The 22,994-nt window shown below is 38.2% G+C and overlaps 3 protein-coding genes across 3 annotated transcripts; all 3 read right to left on the bottom strand.

Annotated features, from left to right (window-relative positions):
* Positions 1 to 295: 295 nt before the first annotated feature.
* On the bottom strand, positions 296 to 1,901 carry LOC148104299 (uncharacterized). Its single transcript, XM_087837617.1, has one exon. The coding sequence runs from the start codon at positions 1,846 to 1,848 to the stop codon at positions 328 to 330; it is 1,521 nt and encodes a 506-aa protein (XP_087693743.1). The 5' UTR covers positions 1,849 to 1,901; the 3' UTR covers positions 296 to 327.
* Positions 1,902 to 6,847: 4,946 nt separating this feature from the next.
* LOC118455058 (uncharacterized) lies at positions 6,848 to 10,350 on the bottom strand. Its single transcript, XM_087837616.1, has 6 exons — positions 8,412 to 10,350; positions 8,163 to 8,326; positions 7,861 to 8,081; positions 7,470 to 7,599; positions 7,301 to 7,398; positions 6,848 to 7,097 (listed from the first exon to the last, which is right to left on the bottom strand). The coding sequence occupies exons 1-6, from the start codon at positions 10,333 to 10,335 to the stop codon at positions 6,848 to 6,850; spliced, it is 2,787 nt and encodes a 928-aa protein (XP_087693742.1). The 5' UTR covers positions 10,336 to 10,350.
* Positions 10,351 to 21,598: 11,248 nt separating this feature from the next.
* Positions 21,599 to 22,414, bottom strand: LOC148104300 (uncharacterized). Its single transcript, XM_087837620.1, has 3 exons — positions 22,298 to 22,414; positions 22,065 to 22,118; positions 21,599 to 21,883 (listed from the first exon to the last, which is right to left on the bottom strand). The coding sequence occupies exons 1-3, from the start codon at positions 22,412 to 22,414 to the stop codon at positions 21,599 to 21,601; spliced, it is 456 nt and encodes a 151-aa protein (XP_087693746.1).
* Positions 22,415 to 22,994: the final 580 nt, after the last annotated feature.

The raw sequence follows: 22,994 nt of genomic DNA on the forward strand, positions 1-22,994 counted from the left end.
GGAAAGGGATAGAAAGAAGGAAAGAGATAGAGGAGAGAAAACCCCAACAATCCCCTCTGAGCAAGCACTAGGTGCGACAGTGGATAGGAAAAACTCCCTTTAAAGGAAGAAACCTATGACAGAACCAGGCTCTAGAGGGGGCAGTCAACTGTCGGGACTGATTGGGGGGTGAGGGTGAAAAGAGAGGGAGAGGGAGAGGGAGAGGGGGGAGGGAGATGGGACAGGTGTTACGAGTTCACGGGAGCTGGGGGAGGGAGAGGTGTCAAGGTGTCAGGAGAGAGGGAGAGGGCAGGAGAGAGGGAGAGGGCAGGAGAGGGGAGGTCAAAATTACGATGGAACAGAGGTGGAGGAAGACGAGGTGACATCAGCAGTGGAAAAAGTAGAAAGAGAAGAAAAAGCAGGAGTGTCCTTCCTCCAGAAGAAGCGGAAGCGTTTCTTCTTCTTTTCCAGGAGCTTTTCCACGAGAACCTTTTTCTCTAGGATCAGGGTTCTCAGCTGATCGATTGTTTCGGTATTCTCCTTCTCAAGTCTCCTGCATGTTTTCTCCACTTCTTCTAATTCGGCTTGTTTGTCTTTGAGCCTTTCTTTCAACTCATTAGATGTTTCCTCCTGCATTACCTTTGCCTCCTGCATCTCTGTATAACGCTCTTGTAATTTGTTGTGAGTGTCTTCTAACTGCTGACTTTTCCTCTCGGTTTCTTGAAGTTTGCACTGCAGGTCTTCATTTGTTTTCTCGAGTTGCTGCTTTAGCAGCTGCACCTCAGTGTTTTTGCACTTTAAGGTGTTTGAAAGTTCCTCGAGTTTGGTGTTTTCTGTCAGCATGTCATTGAGCTGACTCTGCATCACTGAGCACTGTTTTTGCAGTTTCTCCTTCTCTCCTTCCATCTCAGTTGCTTTGTTGTTCATTTTCTTGTAAAGTTCTTGCAGCTTTTGGTTTTCTCTCTCAAAGTCCAGGAGTAAACGTTTGTCTTCTTTCTGCTTTATGTCCTGTTGTTCTTTCTCTTGAAGCAGCTCTTGATATTTCTGCTTGTGCACTGCAGTTTTATCAAGTTTTACTTCCAGGACTCTGCATTTTTCCTCCATGCTTTGGAGTTGGCACTGCATGTCTCTCTGGTTTATTTCCAGTTGTTCTTTTTCTTGAAGAATCTGGTCATTTCTTTGCAGTGCTTTATCAAGCTTTGTTTTCAGATCGCTTTGAAGCTTGCTTTCTTTCTGTTTGATCGGTTGTTGCTTTCTCTCTTGAAGCAATGCTTTGTATTTTATCCCCAAGTTTTGGAGTTCTATTTCCTGTCGTTTGTTCTCTTGGAGGATTTCTGTATTTTTTTGCAGAGCTTCATCAAGCTTTAATTGCAGCTCCCGATCCTTTTTGTCTTTGTCTTTCTCATTTTTCTTCTGCTGGAGGATTTCTTTGAGTTTTTCTATTGCTTTATCAAGCTTTGCTTTGAGCTCAAAGTTCCTTCCACGTACATCTAGGAGTTCCATTTCTTTCTCCTTCTGAATATCTTCCTTTTCAAGAAGCTGGCTGAACAATTTATCTACTTCAGCGCTCTTTCTCTCATTTTCTTCTCTGAGGAAGATAATCTCCTTTCGTTGTTTAAAGAAACTCTCTGCCTGGGCCTTGTGTTGCTTGTTGTGCTTGTTCATGAGATTCTCCTCATGCATTTCTTCCAAGCACATCTTCTGAACTTGAATATTGTCTTCTTGAGCCAGAAGAGAAGAGCTGGGCTGTACTTTTTCTTTTCTTGTGTGTTTTTTCAGAGACATGTTGGAAAGTGTAAAAAGTCGCTCTGAAAAGGATCCAATTGTTTTGAAAGGTTTCTCTCTCGAACGTTTCAATGCTGCGAACATAAATGCTGCGAACAACGAACTAAAAGTTGTTGCTTCTCACCTCTACTTAAGGGTTTTAGGATCAAAGGATCAAAGTGGTGGTAAGATTCTAAATGGGTGTGATGTCACGATTCTGGAAGCCAAAGAGGTTGTCACATGACCCCCCCCCCCCATGACTTATGATGTGTTGCTAACATTTTGGTTGTTGTGATGATTCAAATTTGTTCAGTAAACTTCATCAAATGAACATGTGTTGACATAAGCATATATTTGGATCTCATATCTTCTAGCTAATGTCCAATAAACTGAACTCTGGGACTTACCTAACACTGATATTTCATATATTACTTCAACTCACTAATTTAATTAAAGGTTTTTGTATTAAATTATAACGGAATAAAAAACCACAATGCACATGTGCAAATAACAGTAGCCAGCTGCTGCCACAAGAGGGTGATGAATTAAAGGTTCACAGAGAGATCTCTTTACTTTAAACATTTAAACAATGTGTATTATTACATTTGATTAAACAAGCACTGCTTTTCCTCCAGGCTTCTTAAACTCTTTCAAAGTTTCTTCTTTTCAGTCTTTTTCAGTCCAGTCCTTGTACCAAAAAGTTATCTCATGAAACTGGATGAATGGAGGACAAAAGAAGATGTTTCAGACCTAAACCCCCACTATCTACACCAGCTGAATAGCATCTGAAAACCACATCTTTAACAGACAGACAAAGTCCAGCAAAGTCTCCACACAGGACCTGAGAGATGCATCTGAACCTTCAGTTCACTCCAAGATCACACATGTGCAGGAGAACTGAGTGCTGCTGTCAGATTTAAAAGTGCTTTAAACATGATGATACTGTCTTTGTTAAACAGCAGAATAGGTTTATAACGTATCATTAACAAAAAGTGGTGAAATAAATATCTCTAAATCTACTAAATGTAGACTTTTAAATTTTGGACAGTTTAGTATTACAGCTGCTGATTAAACAATAGAGACAGATGTGTAGTAAAACTTTTATTTAGTGTTTCAAGTCAAAAACAAACAGAGCAGGGATACAGAGAAAGTCTTTTGATGAAAAAAGAAGATACTGAACGTTGAGTTTCCCCTAATCATGTGTGTGCAGCTGGGTGAATGAGGCTGTGTCGAGTGTTCAGACTGAGTAGAAATGCACTGTGCTTCTCCATTTACATCCTTTAGATCCAATCTTGACTCTTTTGCCCACTAAAATAATAAATCAGTACTTTTTTCTGTATTTAATATAATCTAAAGCACCAACAGTAACATTTTCCACCATACGACTGCACTCTAAGGTCAGCACGTTGGTGCAGTGGTTGGTACTGTTGCCTCACAGCAAGAAGGTCGTGCATGTGAATCTGCTGGCTGCTGTTTGCATGTTGTGTTCTCTGAGGGTGCTCCAGCTCCCTCTCACAGTCCAACAACTTTCTTTTTTAGGTTAATTGTTGATTATTTTGGGAATTACAATCATCTATTGGGAATGTGATCATGAGTGGTGAACTGTAAAGAAGGAAGGATAACTACAGTTTATGATCTCAGCTGTGATTATTAAAGGTTTGTGCTTTCTAGACATTCCCTGTAATCGAAAGAGCAGAGGGGTGTGATAGTTCATCACGGCCAGAGAGAGGCACTGTGGAACCATCAAACAAAAGACACCAGTGCCACTAAGGCAGACCTTCCCAAAGTGCGGGGCCTTTCCCCTAGGGGGGGCGCAGAGCCATGGCAGGAGGGGGGCGGTGTGAAAAGGAAAAAACAAAACCAAAAAAACAACGCTTGGACACTGCTAGCATGGGGCGCAAAGCAGGAGATGAAGCATCGCTGAATATGTTTCCAAACCAACTTCATTCTAAGCCAAAGACTAGAAAATATGGTGAAGCATATCTGCCCTTTGGTTTCACCTGCACAAGTGCTGAGGTAGGTCTCCCCTGCAGAATTGGTTTTCCCTTCCTCGGGAGCAGCGCTGGGCTCTCCAAATCACAGACAAACAGTATCCCACATTCGTGATGTTTAGTTCACACACACTTGTTGTAATGACTAACTACTCCTGACATTTTGGAGTAAAAGAGTTAGTAGTTTATTTTATTACTACCTGTCATTTATTGCAGATTACTTGCATTTGCTTAATTGTTTAATTGTGTGTGTGGCTGGAGGATGTGCGCGTGCACGCGTGCACGCGTGCGCGGGGTGGGGGGTGGGGGGGCACGAACATTTTACTTGTAAAACAAAGGGGGGCCCAGCAAAAAAAGTTTGGGAACCACTGTGCTAAGGCAACATGCTGCCCATTACCACCAGGAATGAGGACACAAGGTAGGTGGCAAACTCATCTGATCCATCCTCAGGCGCCCCAAATGAGAGTAAATGTGTTACTTTCCTTCAAGTCCTGTCATATTATTTTGTATCCACAAAACTATTAGAACAGAAATATTTAACTTAAAAACATAAATCCAAATAGATGCATAGCTGGACTGGTCCGGTATGCCCGATGGTGATTTTTCGTTTTTATGGGCTGATGGGTTTTGTTTTGTTTTTTTTTTATTTTCGTTTTTTCCCGTGACGGTATAAACACTGAAAGGTGGTGGATAGGTCAGATGCTGGGAGATGTGTAAAAATAACTCAGTTGTTTGGTGGTGGCTATTGTGGAGCTTCCACAGATTCAGTAACATTAGCAAGTGGTGGAGGCCAGCAGATGCAACACGCTGGCAGGTGGATGACGGAAAGGCAGGAGGAGCAGAGACCCGAGGCGGTGAACTGAACTTCAGGTAAGAAATTATGACTGCAGTCTATCTGGGTCAGATATAAACCTAGTTTAGATGGAGTTTATTTTCGTTATGCTGACTTTTTACAGTCAGTTACAATAACTTGTACTGTGTGCTAGCTAGCATGACGGAGTTTTTCTTCAGACGTAGCTAAGTACTGTATATGATGCCAGTATTTTCCCACATTTTCTAGATTCTGTACCAGTACTGTGTGTAAAATGCCATCAAAAAGTCAATTAAGTTTTTCTTTCTCACCTGTCTTTCTGTCTCCTTTCACTTTTTAAAGGTTGCCATGTTAGAATAAATATTTTGCCCTGCCATGCTGTTTATTGATGTGGCAAATGAATGGTTTATGAAAATATTTCTAAATTTGTCATCAGTAATCAGTAATGATCATGTCTCACCTCTAGTCTTCTCTGTCTTAATTTCAGGTTTTCATCATGTGTTGTAGATAGTTCAGGAGGTTAACTCGACCAAGAAGTCTACTTTCGGGTACTGTTTAGTACTGTTTAGGATGGTGTAGGGTTAGGTTTATTAGACTGATACATATATACCAGCAACACAGTGTACATCACTGTGACAACAGCGTTTGTTTTCATTCAAAGGATTTATGGTTTTTCCTATAATACCTGATCTCTAGTCAAAATGCCTGGGCCGATTTTTTGTCCCAGTCCAGCCCTGAATAGATGAATAGATCTTTTTTCATCTTCATGAATGTCATGAATATTTTCACTATCATTAAGATCCAATGATTGCAAGGTAACTATGAAATATTTCTAATTTAAGAAAATTATGAAGGAGCTGACATTCGAAAGCTGATAATTTCAAGAATGGGAAAGAAAATCCTGAGCTGAATAAATGGGTGGAAAAGAAGAAATAATTTCAGTTATAGTAACATAAAAACACTGACACTAGAGAAATAAAAGAAAAATATCAGTATATAAAATACAATATTAAGGAAAGTAATAATCCCCTTAAAATGAAACCAATACACTAAATCTTTTATCTGCACAGATAAAAATAAAGTCTGTAATTACCTTTTATCGCACACTGTTATGGAAAAATAAGAAAAAAACTACAATTAAATAATAATTATAAGACGCATTAAACTTAAAGTGTAGTTTATATTTTAGTTCTCATACCTTTAAAGTGCAAAATAGCAAAAACAACAGTATTGTTAGTGTTGTATTTTGCTTTAGAAAACATGATGAGAAACAAAATACGAAATCATGTTTCTTAAATATGTGTAATGTGTATGTTTTGCAAATTTGCAGTACCATTCACTAGAAAAAAATAAACCCCTGCATGGTTAAAATCTTACACTCTTAATATTTACTAAATCCACTTGTGGCTCTTAATATTAAGTACAAAGATTTTTTCAATTACTATGTGACATACATGTTTGTACAGTTTGAATCTGTCATAGGCCCGAGGTGATTTCCACAAAGCAAAATGCATGTCCGACGTATTTATTCTGTTTATAATCTGTGAAAGGCTGCGATCAGAAATGGAAGTATTTAAAACTATAATAGTGTAAACTGCTGCTCGTTTTTTTACCCTTGTATTTGTAAAAGAAATCAAAAATGTCTCTATATCTGTAACATATCAGATATAGATATGTCTCTATATCTGTTCCTCACCCCCCCCCCCCCCCCCCCCCCCCGGGGTTCTTTTAATCTGAATGATAAAGTAAGCACTTCCAAGAAAATAAAAAAAGGTTGTAAAAATAAAGAAATAAAATTGTTACAGACAGTTCTTATCCAGTAACAGCTTTGTGAACTGGTAACCCACTGCTCCTGCAGGTTATTTCCCCAACTTTATCAGCATCTGGAACTCAAGGACGTCTAGCGTCATTTTGTGTCTGATATAAACCCATACAGAAATAAAACAAACTTAGCAGTGCAAAAATAACTGTAGTGGCTTCTCCTGCTAAGATACAGAGCCAAGATTAAACCGTTAACAAGGTACATTTTCCCTCTTACCCACAGAGATAGTATAATACAAGTGTGAACTCAAATACATACAGTGCATTACCCCAAAAGAAACAGCGCCATCCAGTGGCATGTCCCATAATATCGACCTTCCACCTGGCTAGTGCTGGTGAAATGTAGAGCTGTGTGAGGAACAGCAACTATGTGCAAACATGTGGATCACCACAGTGTCTTCTGTCGTGATGCCTTAAGAACTAACAGAGCAGCAGGAGGCACACTGACATGACATCTCTGCTACTACTGGCAGTTATTATTTTATTTTTTATGGCTGCTGACAACTTTGACTTCACTGGGTTGAGACTCTTGAACGGGGACACCCAGGGACTCCTCCGTGCTTTTAGATGGCATCATCAAAACTGTGCTAATATCCTCGCTGTCTTCTCTTTGAAACATTTCCTTTAATGGTGTCTCTAAATTCCAGCCTTGGTTTTTTGCAAATGTGTGAATACTCCCAAAGAGATCAGGAAACAATGCCAGAACATCAATTTGGGCTGCTTCCTTCGGACTGTGAACAAGGAAAGTTTTATTACTGATAGATAGATAGACAGACAGACAGACAGACAGATAGACAGACAGACAGACAGACAGACAGACAGACAGATAGACAGATAGATAGACAGATAGATAGATAGATAGATAGACAGACAGATAGATAGATAGATAGATAGATAGATAGATAGATAGATAGATAGATTTAGTTTAACTTACTAATGCTCATGGAGATTGCGTATGAAGCGCAGTAATCCCAACGTGTTTTCAGCGTAGGGCTTTTTACCTTCCAATTTCTGGACCAGCTCTTGTGGAAACTGCAACAAAAACATTGGTTATGAAGCGGATTTTAGGAATCTAAACATTTGATATTTGATGTTACAGTCACCTTATTTTTCCACTGCTTAAAGGATCCGTCCACAGCACATTTTTCTAGAGAATCAATCAGCTCCTGTTCAGCCTTTCTATAGTTTGCGACGTCGTCTCTGTTACCAATCTTTCTCAAGTATTCAGTTTTCCTGGAAAGGAAATTATTAAAAATAAATATAAAAAATAATAATAAATAAATACAAAAAAGCTGCATTAATGAGCATTTAAAATTTTAAGAAGTATGTAATAAAAGGATTTAGCATTAGCAGAACATTTTAGCATTAATGCTTAACAAGGTTGATCCGGGATGATCAGCTTGTTCTAACATGAACATCTGTATCCCTCTTTGACAGGCAGAAATCAAGAATGATAAAAAAATGTTTTTTATTAATTGTCAATAATTCCCTCACTTTTCAGAAGTCCAGAAGAAGGGATGGTTTAAGCATTCTTCTACTTTGGGTCTGTCCTTTGGCTCTTTGTTGATCATCCACTCGATGAGATCCTTTGCCACCACATCTTGAACGTGATCCAAACTGTACTTCCCTTTGTGAATGTTGAACTCACATTCAAAGGATTTGCCAAATGGATGGTGGCCTCCAGAGAGGATATAATAGATCAGCATGCCTGCCACCTTAATAATAACACATATTATCAGTTTAGGTATGTTTACCAAGCCATTTTTCAGTTAATCAAGTTTGTGTTCAGACCTTACCTGGATGTCTGTGCTTGACTTGTATGATATCACAGATTCTTCTGCTAAAGTCTCTCGGGCCATCCAGCATTTGGTTCCTGCACTGCGTGTACGTAAAGTTGTTTGGCCTTTGAGTAAGCGTCTGCTTATGCCAAAATCAGCTAATCTTGCTCTCCCAGTAACATCTGCAGGAGGATTGATATGAAATAAAATCATATCTGGTAATCATAAATTAAAATGTTTTTGTCTTGAATTTCAAACATGTCTTACCAATCAAAACGTTCTGGGGTTTGAGATCTCGATGGAGAATTTTAGGATTTTGACAGTGAAGCACCTTTAGACTTTCAAGAACTTGTTTGACAAGTTTCTTTAACATCAGTGAGTCATGGTCATCATTCTTGATATATTCTTCCAGGGTGTATTCACAAAGTTGCAGACAAAGATATCCAAAGTTCTCGTCCTCTGCAGCATCAACATATCGTACGATATAAGGATGATCGAGTTCTGGATGTCGTAGAATTACTTCTTCGTTCTTCAGCTCGTCATAGTTGCTTTTAGACATTCTCTTGATGGCAACTTCTGTGCCGTCCTCTCTCAGCCCCAAGAAGACTTCAGTACCATCGCTTCCCTTCGCTATTCTGAATTCTGCATCATTCACATAAATAATACTTCTGATTCTGGATATTTTACTGTCATCTGAGCCAGCAAACATCTCCAGTTTGTCCTTCCACCTCTTGCTGACTGGATCCCAGTTTAGTTTTTCTGATTTTTCATTGGTGCTGTATTCAAAAGGCTTTACATTTGAAGTTGATTCTACAACAGGAACTTTTGTTGTTGGGTCAGTTGCTGCAGTGGAAACTTCATCATTTAGATCTTCTTGCTTTTGTGTCTTTTCCTTCTTTTTCTTCTTCCTTTTCTTTTTCTTCTTGGATACAGACGATGCTGCATTTCCCTCACATTCAGAGTTTGGTTTGCTCAGATATTCTTTCAGACTTCTCAGCACTTCTTTCACCTTTTCATTCATTTTCATGTCAGCTGATGTCAGTATGTCGTCAGGCACTGAAGTTACACCCACTGATGTAAAAATGTTAGCTGCCTGTTCGATTAACCGTAGGTTTGCCAATATACCGTATGTATAGACCCTGATCTTAGTCGGGAGCTTCTCATTTACAAAAGGGGCAACTGTTCTGCATAACTTCTTGAAAAAGTCTAAGTCCCAGTCCTTTGTGCCTTTTGTTTTCTGTGTTATCACATACAGTGTTTGTAACACTGCTTCACAAACACTATTGTCTTTTGAGTCAAGCTGTTTCAGTAGTTGTGGGATTATAGCTACTGCATGCTCATTTGTTATGTCATCCATTGTGCAGAAAACTGCATTTAAACTTTGAACTGCCAGCTTTACATATGTCTTAGGGATGTTTGGAAAACGACTGGCTGCACCTGCAATGTAAGTATTCACATTTCCAGTTTCCTTTAGCCATTTAATACACGCCTGGCAGTATTTATCTGCACCTGGCCCTGTAACAGTAAAGAGAAGTTCAATCATGGTTAAATGGTCCTGAGGATCTTCCAACAGCATCTGACTGTTAACATTTCTGAACACTTCTTCAGGTGTTTTTTCACGAATAGCAATTTTAGCATCCAAAAAATGTCTGATTTTGGAGCAGAATTCATTTCCTTTGGATGAAATATTATGAATCATCTCAGATAATCTTTTGTTGTGAACAGAATGCTCAGGATGAGTTATAGGTAAGACTGTTACCGGTGCACCAGCAGAGAGGAGCATGTTTACAACATCTTCTCTGTCATTGGTGGCAGCAGTAAGCAGTGGTGTGAAAACATGGCATCCATTTAAATCAGCTTTTGCTTCTAGAAGTTTTTCCACAAAAAAAAGTGGAGCTTTGGAAAGTGAGACATAATGCAAAGGTGTCCAGCCATATTGAGAAGGTTTATTTGGGTCTGCACCTTGTTTCAAGAGATAAGTACATAAATCTCTGTTGTGTTTTACAACAGCAGCAATCAATGGTGTTATGCATTGACTCCACTCTCTAGAAGGGTAAAGTCCATTAATGTCATTGTCCCTCAGTAATTTCTTGAGCTTTTTGCAGTTATTGTTAAATATACACTGTACTACATGATGTGTGTCTGTTGGTTGGGCGAGTGTCAGTTGAAACTGTGCCACTGGAAAATTCATTTCTTTGCTTGCCTGTGGAAGAGAGAAAGAATTAATATTAGCAAAGTGATACTGAATTTGGTTCTGCTTTAAACTTGGTTTCAGAAACCTAAACAAAATTCTGCGCAAAAATATCAACTTGGAATAGAGAGCAACAGATTTGGACACAAATAATAAATGCAATATTATCCATCCATCTTCTTCCGCTTATATGGGGCTGGGTCATGAGGGCAACAGACTATGTAATGTTATATTACAATATAAAGTAGTGCATTTGTATTTGGAGACAATTTACACGGGTTCTTAATCGCAAAATTCCTAAGATACTGAAGTATATTCTTAACAACGATATCTTAGACAAGGGTTGCCATACCACTTAAACTTTGAACTTCCTTGTTGAACAAAGTGAACAAACATAACCCAACCCAAACATTGCAAATGGGATCAAATTACAACCCAACACTCCCCGTTAGCTCAGTGCTTTTCTTAAGCAAGCAGAGATTATTTTACAATACTTTTGTATATATATATACATACATACATATATGTAAGAAGCCCTAGTTATTGGCGCCGGTACAATCGACCTGACTGAGCATGTGACCCACATGCTGTAAGGCTATAGAAGAGCCCGGAAACAAATCCACCCCAATGCCCCCTGCTCTCTCCCAGTTTTTTCAGTATTTTCTCAATAAGGCTAAAAAAAACAACAACTTAAACAACAATCAGAGGATTGTAAGGAAATGAACTTACAGCGTCGACGTAAAGTACAGCTGTTACATTTAGGTCAAGGTCTCAGGTATCTTCTGGCTCCTCCCATTTATACAACACATACAGCAAAATTGTTATATAGGGAGTGGGAGGGGTTGAGTTTATGTCAGGATACAAGATGTTATTGTACTGCTGCTGCCAACCTAGCCTGAAGGTTAATGATTTATTCCTTACAGCGGTATTATCAAATATGAAGATTTTGCTGACAGCAAACATCCTGCTACAGTTGGTAACATGTTTTTCAAAGAGTAAACCTCCAATGTTCTGTAATGGTCCCTTGGCCTTGTATTCAGGGTTTTGAGTTTTGGGGATGATGAGGGGTTTTCTAGTTTGTGTTTTTTATAATCTTGTATTTTGGTCCTTTATTCTTTATTGTTACTTAGCTTTGTGGTTACAGAGTTTTATTTAGTTTCTTGGTGCTTATTATGATCCTGTATTCTGTGCCTTTTGTTCTCTGCTTGCTTTAGTTGTTAGATTTGTCTCTTCCTTTTATATTTCCATTCTGTTAATTTTCTCTTGTTTCTCTTGTTTCTCTTGTCTGTTTCAAGTTTGTGTGTCTTAATCCAGGTTTCAGTCTTAGTTATTTCCTGTGTTATTCTGAAAGTCTTGTGTCTCGTGTGCTTTGTGTTCAATTCTACTTTCCCGGTTTCTTTATTTTAGTTTCAACTGTCTTCTCACCTGTTGGCTGTTTGTGTGTCTTATATATTGTCTCAATCTTCCCTTGCCTTTGTTGTGCAACTGATTAATGATCAGCTGATCGGCTTTTCTGTCGCGAGTCCATCTCTCTTCTTAGTTTTTGGCCCACTTCTCACCAGAAAGAGGAAACCAGCGGCTGAACAACAGCAGTACTATTAAGCTTGATAAGCTGTTGTTAGAATTTATTTATTATTACTTTCTACACCAGGAGCCTTTTCTACGTAGCTGACGCTGGTAGCTGTGCAGGGGCGGATCTAGCAAAGTTTAGCCAGGGGGGCCGATAGGGCATGAACAGGGAAAAGGGGGCACAAAGAAATACTTTTCTTTCTTATTCTCATTTAAAATGTCTAGCTTTTAATAAATAATTATCTGACTCTTACACCCAAAGTTGTAATCTTGTGTAAAATATATAGAAGTCCATTACTGTATATAGTAACTGTTAAGTCTAATATACCCTAGTAAGCTATAGTACTTTTTCCTTTGGGAAGATACCATCTGTGCAGTCTGCAATTCTGTTGAAGGAAGATGTTGAATCTATTTAATTATTCTTGAAAAATAATTTATTTCTGTGCATTTTTCCCCAATTATCAAATTAAATTTGATTACATTGATTAAGCATCATGAGGTGGAGGGTGGTTCCCTATTTTTTTTTTTTTTTGCTGGGAGTTTGCAACCCTATTAGTTAGGTTGCTTAATATTTCTGCTAAGTACTCTTTAAAATACCAGAATAGGAAGGATTGAGTAGGTTTAAGTTTATTAGGTTGATCAGTATTGCTGAACTATGAAATATTTTGGGCGCAGTGTATTTTTTACATACAGGTATAACAGAATAGCTTTAGTGTTGTTATTTATTTAAACTTGAGTGTAAACTTATACAAAATGCAGCAAGATATTAAAAAAAAACGTTTTATTGATTAAAAAACACACTATATCGGATTCATATCGGTATTGGCAGATATCCAAATTTATGATATCGGTATCGGTATCAGACATAAAAAAGTGGTATCATGCCATCTCTAGTTGAAATCCAGAGGACCTCCGTGTACAGGCTATTTATAGTCCAAGTGTGGTAGTTGTGGATGTCTTTTCAACGTCATGTTTTTATACTGCTTCCATCGGCTCTGTTGAAACTCCACCCTCTGGAGGGCATGTTTTCTCTACATATACAGTGTGAAGGAATGCAGAGTGATCAGCAGAGATGTCCGAGATGGCGCGGGCTCTTGAAATAAAACAAAAGTGAGCAGCTGAACGGTGGCTTGGAGCAGAAATGTCCCCAGCTCCTCACAGTCACTCCACAAAATATCAACAAAGACTGTCGAGCAGATGGTCATTCATACATACACACCTACACAAACTTCTTGTACTTTCTGTCGCAACTTCTATCAATCCAGCTGATCACAAACCCATTCACTTCCTTTTTAAACCTATTAAACATATTGTATTACTTTTAAAAGGACTCCCAAACCTTTTCTAAGTACTAAAATCATTATTTTACATTTTAACATGGAATTCAACATTTTTAATTTCATGTAATTATAATAGCATTCATACACAGCAAATCCAGCATGTCCAAATTAACACTGTCAGATTTGATTTCAACACTATTAAAGTGTCTATATGGGTCCACACCAGAGAGTGTTAATTTAACTCTTTTTGGAGAGTTGGTACGTCAACTCTGATTTAGTGTTAAACAACAAATCTGTCTGGAGTTGATAATTTAACACTTACTAATGCTAACTAGGTGTTAAGAGTTTATATATTAACTCTCAAAGAGTATTTTAGTTTAACTACGTAAGAGTTATCTTCTAATTAATCCTAAAAAGCGGGAATTTTACTGTTCTGAACTTCTAGAAATTTCTTTTGAAAATACCATTTACTAAAAAGACGCAATGGTTTTTGAAAAACATTTATTCTGAACTGTGCACAAGAATTTCAAAACATTTTCTGAAAGATGTAACAGTGTACATGTTCTCACTTTCATTAGAATTTTGTTTATCAAAAGGTCTGACATAGGTGAGCTGGTAAATGCAAATAACAGCATTCTCATCACTTATTTCTTCAATACAATATGCATGTCCTTCATTCATCACTTTGTGGAACTTCAACACACTTCTGCTCTCCCCCATATTCCATCTTCATATTCACAGCATATTCTGTGTGGAGATTGAATAAAAATTAGTTGACATTAATTAATGACACAAATAATCAGGTAATAATCCGCTCAATTGCAGCACAGTAAAAAAAAAAAAAGGAATCCTTTTTGAGCCATTACTTGTGTAAAGTATTTTCCCAAAAGACAAGGACACAGACAACAGGTAATACTGAACTAATTTTAAAATGTCAACCTTTTTCATTTTTACCTAAACCGTGTGCACAAAAGTCTGGAGGGATCTAAATGCTAACGTAGAACCCAGTCAGGACATCTGCTACTGCTGTTTGCTCGGTTTTTTATGGGAGATCATTTTCAGGCTTCAAGTAGCACCATTATACCAACATTTCACATTCTAGACATTGTTTTAAGTGTATTTGACCAAAAATCTGACTGAAAATTCACATGCAAGCTTTTTTTCAAGGCTGTGGTATTTGCCCGCAAACAATACCTTTCAGCTAGCTAAAACAGAATATTATGCTATCACCGAGCAACATGGCTAATGCCTTTCACACAGCTTTGTCTCAACTCCAAAGAGCCACAGAAGTAAAAGCTAATAATAATAATTGAAACAATCTTTGAAAAAATGACTTACCAACCATGGCAAACAACTCAAATATGTAGAGCAAAATGTTTTGAAACGGCTTCACTTCAGCTTCGATTGGAGCCTATGGTGCTGGGGGCGGAGTCTGTGAATTTACTCTATTGGTGTCGTAGCCCCTGTAGGAGTTCAGAGTTAAGAAGTCAAGAGTTAATGTTTCCATTGTAACACCTCCAGATTTGACATAGAAACACTCATTTTTAACACTCGATTTTAACTACTATCATTTTACACCTCAGAGTTACATTAAAAGAATGTGACTCTACTTAGAGTAAAATTAACTCTACTTTTGCAAGAAGACTACTAACACCAAAACATTTAACACTTTTGAATTTGCTGTGTAGATGGCCTTACCCAAAACTCCTTAGAACAGGTGTACAGAGTGTAATTTAATAGTTTAAATACAGTTTTTGGTACAATAAGTAAAACACCAAATGAGCCTGAACTGGCTATAGTTCTCCAGCACTGATATCTGGGAAGGAGTTGCTAACATGTGTGAACATAGGGATCCTTTTACACATGAAGACTTTAAAACACAGCTAAGGCTGTCAGTGTTTCTAAGTTATTAGTTGTGCTTCCATGAATCTTTCAGTGTGGCAGCCTGAGAAGAATTTAAAATTCTGAAAAAATTAACAAACTCAGATTAAAAAATAAAATGAACTTCTTCTTCTTTCAACTGCTTCCATTAGCATAAAAAGAGCAAAAGGGTGCAGAACAAGTGGACTTCAGCATCTAGCCAGGAATACAAAAGAGGAGTGAGAGGAGCATAAAGAGGACAATCTTTTTAAGTAGCAGGTCGTTTCAGATGCAACGTTTCCATCAGCTCAACAAACATCAGCAAACACAATCTTTGTGTGCAGTGTACTGCTAGCGAAAGGTCCAGCTGCTGTTTTTCACAGGGAGAGAATAGAAAGAGAGTTAACTTCACTCAGAGATGGAGAAAGATAAGAAAGACAGGAGAGCAGAGGAAGAAGAGAGGTTCGATTTAAAGGTAAGGACTGCTGAGTGGGATTTGACAAACTGGAAATTTAAAGATGAAATGTAAGTCCTCACGTTTTAAAATCACATATTGGATCTGTATTGAAAAGTGCTGCAAAACAAACTAAGCTAGACTAACTATAAAGGTTGCATGAAAATAATCTACAGTTCAGTACAGGATAAACTGGCTTGCAGCTCGTAGTTTAAAATAAAGCAGTGTGTGTGACTGGTGCACAGTGGCTGTGGTGCTCATGGTGAGAGTTGGGTCACATCAAGTGCAGCTGAGATGATTTTGAAGTGAAGCTGACGATGCTTAGATTTATTCACTGAATACCGATTATACTGTTTAGTATAAACACAAGATAAACAGTGTGCTGTCAGTGTAGATGATGGAAATCAGCCAGGACAACTCATAAAACACCTGCTTACAGTAAACCTCAGAGCACCAGCAGCCCAGATCAGCTGATCACAGCCTGTATACAAAGAAAATCTGCTGGAACACTCAATAGAAATTGCGATTCTCTTTCCATTTTTGAGCCACTACGACCGATGTTAGAGTTCCCCCACCTGCTGAATCCCACTTTAACCAGTTCATTACTTATTTTCTGTTTAGAGTCACTCTCTACAATGTAGAGATATTTTAAAATTGTCTTCTTTTTCTCTGCTGATGTTCTACCAAGCTGATTCAAGCTGAGTATATTTATTAGAATTAAAATTTAAAGAAGTAAAGTTTATATTCTGATGTATTAATGCTACTTTAATAATACATTAATATAACACAAGGTTCAATTAACTTTGCACAAAAATAGCTGGTAGAAAAATCCTCCAAGACCCGCCCCCTGGAAGAGCCCTGCCCCATAGGAAAGAGGTCCAAGCCCCCCCAGATACCCAGCACTTGCTGACAGCAAGTGCTTCAAAAACAGCACTTAGTTCTCCAGCAAACTGAATGTAAATTGATGATTTTGAAGGGAAATTCTCTTTCTTTCTGTTATTTAAACCAGTTTACAGAAGGATGGCAGGATCACATCATATATGCAGTACTGTGCAAAAGTCTTTAGCCAGGTGTAATTGATTTATTAAAACACAGAAATACAGCATATAATGAATGTTTGCAATTCTAAGGAGCTTCAAAGTCAATGATTAGCATGATCAACTTTACTGTTGACAGCCACCCTTGCAGTGAGATCATTTCTGATTCAGTGAAAAGTAGATGAATCAGCTGATGGTTCAGATGCATCTCTCAGGTCCTGTGTGGAGACTTTGCTAGACTTCTGTCTGTTTCTTAAAGACATGACTTTCAGATGCTATTCAGCTGGTGTAGATAGTGGGGGTTTAGGTCTGAAACATCTTCTTTTGTCCTCCATTCATCCAGTTTCACGAGATATTTTTTTGGTACAAGGACTGGACTTAAAAAAGACTGAAAAGAAAAACTTTGACAGAGCTTCAGAAATTCTGGAGGAAAATCAGTGCTTGTTTAATCAAATGTAATAATACACATTGACCAAAATGTCGTAAAGCGATCTCTCTGCTTTCTTATTAAACAGCTTCTGTCATAAAGCTTTGCAGCCAACCTTTACTTCGTCACCATCTTGTGGCAGCAGCTGACTACTGTTATTTGCACATGAGCATTTTGGTTTTCTGTTCCATTATATTTTAAAGCAAACTCCTTGAACTGATTAGTGGATTGAAGTACTATATGAAATATTAGTGTTAGGTAAGTCCCCCATTTCAGTTTATTAAACTTTGATTTTGCTGACATGTCCTGGAGATTTACACTGACAGCAGGTCAGCATTACATCATTATGTTTGAGAGGCTGATGGAGGTGTAAACTCCCTCCACTACGCTGTTTATTGGACATTAGCTACATTTAAGCACAGTTTTCTAATTTGTCTGAATATTTGAGCTGAATCAGTTTTCAATGTGTAAGTTGTAGATTTGTTCCCTCTGTGGAGTCCACAGCTCCATGCAGTCGGTTTAGCTGACTTTCTTGAGGTGCTGAGGGGAGTTTGAGTGCATTACAGCAGACTGATCTTCTCTGTTATTGTTGTGTTTCCAGTGTGAGTGCACAGAAGGATCTCACAGATCAACATGTGGGCCCTGACATTCCAGCCACCTCTGCTGCACCAGCCTCACCTCCAGCTGAGGCTCAGAGGAACAAAACAAAGAAGGCTTCCTGGTGGCGCATGAAGTCTGAGGATGGTCTGGAGAAGGACTCAGCAGGTCCGAACCCTCCAGTCTCAGCTGTACCTGACAAAGAAGCCGTGACACGTGTAACATTCCTGCCACCTTCTGCTACAGATCTGAGGTATGAGTTCCTTTTACTGTGTTCCTGTTTAAAGCTGATTTATTGCTTTGTGTTTCTTCTCCAGTAAATTCATCACTGTGACTGCACTGTTTGTGTCTTTCTATCACGGTAACATCAGCACTGACAAATGTGAAGTCAAGAACGTTCGTGTCCAGACAGAGCTTTCATGTTCTCCCAACTCGCTGCTGTTTTTCTGCACGGTACGTTCTACAGAGCCGAGTGTGACACGTGGACAGCTGTTATAGCAACACGTGGAGTCTGAATGTTAGGATTGACACTCAAATTCTCATTATGTCATCCATTTTGGTTGAACTAACTGGTGATGTGTTCCTCAAAGAAAAGGGTGACCTTCGATGATGAGCCGCTCTGTCCTGAAGTCCCTGAGAGAGATGAGCCAGTTTCCAGGCCGTCTACCCCAGTGGGGAGCCAGAGGGCTACGTTGGACACAGAGTATGGATGCCACTCAACTGAATATGAAGCCAGTGTTCAGACGAATATCAGGTTAAAGTCAGTGATTTGAAGAACAACAGAGGAAAATGCTCTGATTTGCATCCTCTTTGTGCTCGTGTTTAAGATTGCCTAACCTGAAGCATACATGCTACATGGGCCCCGCTTTGCAAACTCTCTGTGGTAGGACTCGACTTAAGCGGTTAAAGAAGTGCAGGAGACAAATGCTGTCCAGTGTAGCGAGTGATTTATTCACCATTTTGTGACCAAACAATATTTACAAAAAATAAATAAACTCAACTCCATAGTTAACTCAGGACAAATAAACATAACTGAACTGAAATCAACAGAAACTAAGGCCAAAATGCAGACAGCTACACTGACCTGGTCCTTTCTTCCCTGAACACCCGAGTTCATCTGCTTAAATAGTCAATTCAACCTGGACTATTCCATTTGGTAGGTAAGGCAAACATTTCAATATTCAAATGTATACTGCTATCTTTCCTAGCAATAAAACTCTGCGCTGTATAGTCAATACATATTACAACAAATCCATTTCTCTATAAACACACTCTAAAATCAACTTTATTAAATTACAAAGATTCTCCCCCTTCTTTTCCTGGTCTCTTCCTGTGACCTCAGATTAACCAGGAAGTTATAAATACAGGACGTAAAACTACATTTCTTCTCTTTGTTCCTGGAACACAGGTAAGTAAGGTGAGTTCAAACTAAACCAATTAACAGTTGAAATAAATAACATGTTAACTTGGCAAACTTGCAAGAATTGATTTAAACCAAGATGATATGTTACATAATCTGTAAAAGTGCAAAACATAAACAAACCCAGGATAGTAGATGTTTGCCTGGTGCAGACTACATATGAGATGGTGCTAAATCAAAACAAGAATGTTAACTAAGGATATGGACAAGTGGTATTCTCACCCACTTTGTCACACTCTCCTCACACTGAGAGTCTTTACTGAGGAGCTCTGCAGCCAGCTGCAGCTGTGGAGGTTTCACCGAGAGTGCCAGCTCATCGGGTACAGTGCAGACACCGTCGCTCTTTGGTTTCTCCACCAAATTTGCTGATCAATGTGAAACACAAACTAACTTTGTGTCAGCTTCACTTCTGCTATTTGCAGTCTGTTTGTGGACATCAAAGTGAGCCGCTTCAACAACGACAGCTGGCACAAAAGCTCTGTCCTGACTGCTTTTAAAAACACAGTCACTAAGTTTCATCCAGAGTTTGACGATGACGATCAGAAAGTGAGCAGCTGTCTTTTTGCACTACGCAGCACACTCATCTCTGTTTGTACATTTGCACCTGAAACTGTGTTTTCTTCTGTGTGTGTCTGTGTGCAGGATGCCCACGAGTTCCTCGTCTGTGCTCTGGACGTGCTCCAGTGTGAGCTCTCTAAGCTGCAGGCAGAAGCAGCTGCCTTTCACAAACCTTCAATCTGTCCAGTTAGAGCTCACAATGGCTTCACATTGTTGAGCATGCAGTTGTCTGTAATCCCGGAGTGGTGAGCTCGGACACTATGCTTGACATTTGCTCAGAGAGGACAAAACAACACTAAAGCACGAAAGTCTGTGGTTGTGAATGTTTGCAATTTATTGTTAGATCAAGTATCATGTTTCACACACTTTATACAGTCACAACGTTGTACAAACCTTTTTGCCAACTTCTCAAAAGATTTAAAACAAATGTTATTATTTATGCATCTACAATGTGCATATGACTGATGAGTGACGAAACGTTTCTCCCACTGAAAACGCTACGTCCAGATGAACAGAATCAACCTTTTGGGATTTACTTACCTGGATAACTGAGCATGCATCAAGACATATAATGTACTTACACTTTTAGATGTGGAAAGTCATGCATCTTTCATGTTTGGATATGTGCTTGTTTTCTTCAAGACTGGCAACCAAAGATATCCCGCTCAGGTGCACCTATGGATGTTCTAAAGTTAAATAATTAAAGTTAAAACAATTTCAATGTCAATTAACATGCTCAACTGTTAAAGCAAAATATAACGTTTCTCATTTTTAATTTTTATTAAAATGAATGTATTTAGACAGACCCAGCACACACTGGAGAGATTATATCTCTTGGCTGGCCTTCGAACGCCAAAGTGTTCCCAGAACTGGATATGTCTAACCTTATATGGTCTGATGGCCTGTCTGGGGCTCTGGGTTATCTTTGCAAGAAAATTGGCCATTTCCTTGATTATGCTTATCATGATTTTTGTTTGTTTGATCTTTTTCATGTGTTAATGATGCATTATCTTGAAAGGATACTTTCATTTCTGTTTATAGATTAGTTTCCACACAGAAATGGAAGAACTGAGGCAGCAAATGCAAAAGAAAGTCTGTGCTTTCTGGAAGGCACTTCTATATGTGGAGCTTTATTTGAAATGGGTCTAGTTTGTTAACAGGAAATCCACCATTACATGGGCAGGAAATGCTATCAGACAAAGAAACAAGACACATAAGGGAAACAGATGCTGATAACATTACAGCTGCAACATCATGCAAGTTTTCTCACAAGGAGAGAGCAACAGCCTCACTGACACAGTTATGTCTCTTACTGATATCCACAATAAACAAAAATTTCAAATAAAACACTTTTTTCCAGAATATACTGCTGCTGCCTTTACAAACGGAAAACTGAGAAACACTACATCATAATACCAGCAGGCTTTGGACAAACAAAGACTAACAAAGGCTTTGGACTTTGTTGTTATGTTTTTGTTTGTTTGTTTGTTAGTTTTTTTGCCTGTATTTAATTCCTTTACAACTACAATCTGGGAATTTAATCATATTACACTGCTTGTTATCATATTTATTAAAGTAATTAGGAGGAACTGTGTGATTGCGCAACAAAAATTTGTCACGCTACTCTTATCTGATTTTTTTTCTGTCTGTGAACAGATAAGTATGTTTAAAAACAAACAAAGATAACAAAATGAAAATGTACAAAACATAGTACTATTGTATTGTGCACATTAAATTGTGCATCTGATGTCAGTGATATACATTTTAATTTAGTTTTTTAGTTTTAAGTTTTAACAGTTTTAATGTCTTTATTCACATTGAAGTGTTTCTACACATAAATCAACAACTGTCAGATTTAATATGATTACTAAAGAGACAAAGGTTTTGTGTTTGCGTTAGACCTGATATAACAAACACAATGAAAAAGTGTGACAAAAATTTTCTTGTCAAAGTTTATAAGTCAAGTGTACAGTTAGCTTTGATTTTGAGGCAGCACAGTATGAAAGAGAAGTTTTACAGATACAGAACATTTAATACCAGAGACAGACGCTGACTAACATGCTACAGTTCATCTTTATTATTTTCTAGTTGTGTTAGTGTTGCCATCACACTGCGTAGTTTCTCTTCATTGTCATTGATTTCTGCAGCTGTTGTCTCAAAGTATTTATCCATGTACTCCTTGCTGGCTGCCAAGAAAGTCTTTAGGTCTTCCATTAAATCTAGCATTGGTGTAAGCAGTGATGTAGAAAATTTCATTGACTTCATAAGTTCGAACATAGGATCCATGAGACGTCCAAAATCATCAAAGATAGCTGGAACATAGGCTCTGTCTAAATTATTTTCAGCCTGGAAGACAAAAATAAACCAAATTAATGTAACAAAATATATAAAAATATGTAGCATAAAATGTGCAAAAACACTTTCATGTAATGGGAAATTATGTTTGGTTTTAGTTGTTATAGCAATACATATTTTTCTGTTAGCACTCTGTCAATATCCATGTCCACAACATCGTTGACAGACTCACCTTCCTTCTCGCTGTTTCCTTTTGTAATGTTTCAACGTTTCCCTTCAGCTCCTCCTGCAAAACCAGAAAGAACATCAACAAACATGCGCGTGAAACATGTAACTGTGACTAAATGAGCATTTTAAAAGTAAAGAGGAAAGCTTAACCATTAATCGGTCTGTAAAAGTGTTTAATTAGAAATTAAATTCTCTATTAAAACAACAACAAAAAAAGAAAATTAATAACCTGTTTACCAGTTCGTCCTTGTTTATCAGTGCACTTGAAAGATGGAGCACACACAGCAGAGTCAAAATCATAACTAAGCCTTTGGTAGTTGTGACACCACTCATAGTCAACTGTGCTGCTGCCATCAAAGTTTCTGAAAAACATTAAAAGTATAAATTAGGATTTGTAAAGAAATGTACAAAGAGAACTTTCTAAGTTTAAGTAGAAATGTTGCATGAAAATCTGCCTGCAATATTTTTTCATGGTCCAATGTTGCTGTTCTTACCTGCCAGTGACAAACGAACTGATGAATGCTGACGTGAAGGACTGACACACAAACTCACACACAGAGTGGCCCCTCCTCTATGACACGGCTCAGCTGTGGGTGGGCCAAAGAACTTCTTTCATTTCAATTGCAAAAAGTCCCGTTCTGCTGTGGGTTCATACTAGCTGTCTGTCATCCTGGTAACAGGGTAAGGCTGGTCACTGTGTTAAAAATGTAATAAAGTAAAAATTTGTCAAATACAGACAGCTTTTATTTCATTATATAGTGACACGTAAATGGTTTAAAGCAGCTCCACATTTTTAACATTTGTATCTGTGAGTGTATGTTCAGACATTCAGACTGCAGACATTTCTGCATGTCTTGATCACATTAAAAGATCTGTCTTAAAAAGATTGTTGCACATACTTCATATCGTTTTAGGTAAAAACATCTTCAGCAAA

This window comes from Neolamprologus brichardi, chromosome 3 (genome assembly GCF_056152115.1).
Source record: "Neolamprologus brichardi isolate AB-2024 chromosome 3, ASM5615211v1, whole genome shotgun sequence".
NCBI classification, from domain to species: Eukaryota; Metazoa; Chordata; class Actinopteri; order Cichliformes; family Cichlidae; genus Neolamprologus; species Neolamprologus brichardi.

Bases quoted from the DNA above. Each gene is read 5' to 3' on its own strand.
- LOC118455058 (XM_087837616.1), bottom strand. From the start codon at position 10,335: ATGAATTTTCCAGTGGCACAGTTTCAACTGACACTCGCCCAACCAACA. The intron at 8,327-8,411 runs GTAAGACATGTT...ATCCTCCTGCAG, and splicing joins ACCCCAGAACGTTTTGATTG to ATGTTACTGGGAGAGCAAGA. The intron at 7,600-7,860 runs GTGAGGGAATTA...TTTCCTTTCCAG, and splicing joins TTCTTCTGGACTTCTGAAAA to GAAAACTGAATACTTGAGAA.
- LOC148104299 (XM_087837617.1), bottom strand. From the start codon at position 1,848: ATGTTCGCAGCATTGAAACGTTCGAGAGAGAAACCTTTCAAAACAATT.
- LOC148104300 (XM_087837620.1), bottom strand. From the start codon at position 22,414: ATGGCAGCAGCACAGTTGACTATGAGTGGTGTCACAACTACCAAAGGC. The intron at 22,119-22,297 runs GTAAACAGGTTA...CTGGTTTTGCAG, and splicing joins TGATAAACAAGGACGAACTG to GAGGAGCTGAAGGGAAACGT. The intron at 21,884-22,064 runs GTGAGTCTGTCA...TTTGTCTTCCAG, and splicing joins AGGAAACAGCGAGAAGGAAG to GCTGAAAATAATTTAGACAG.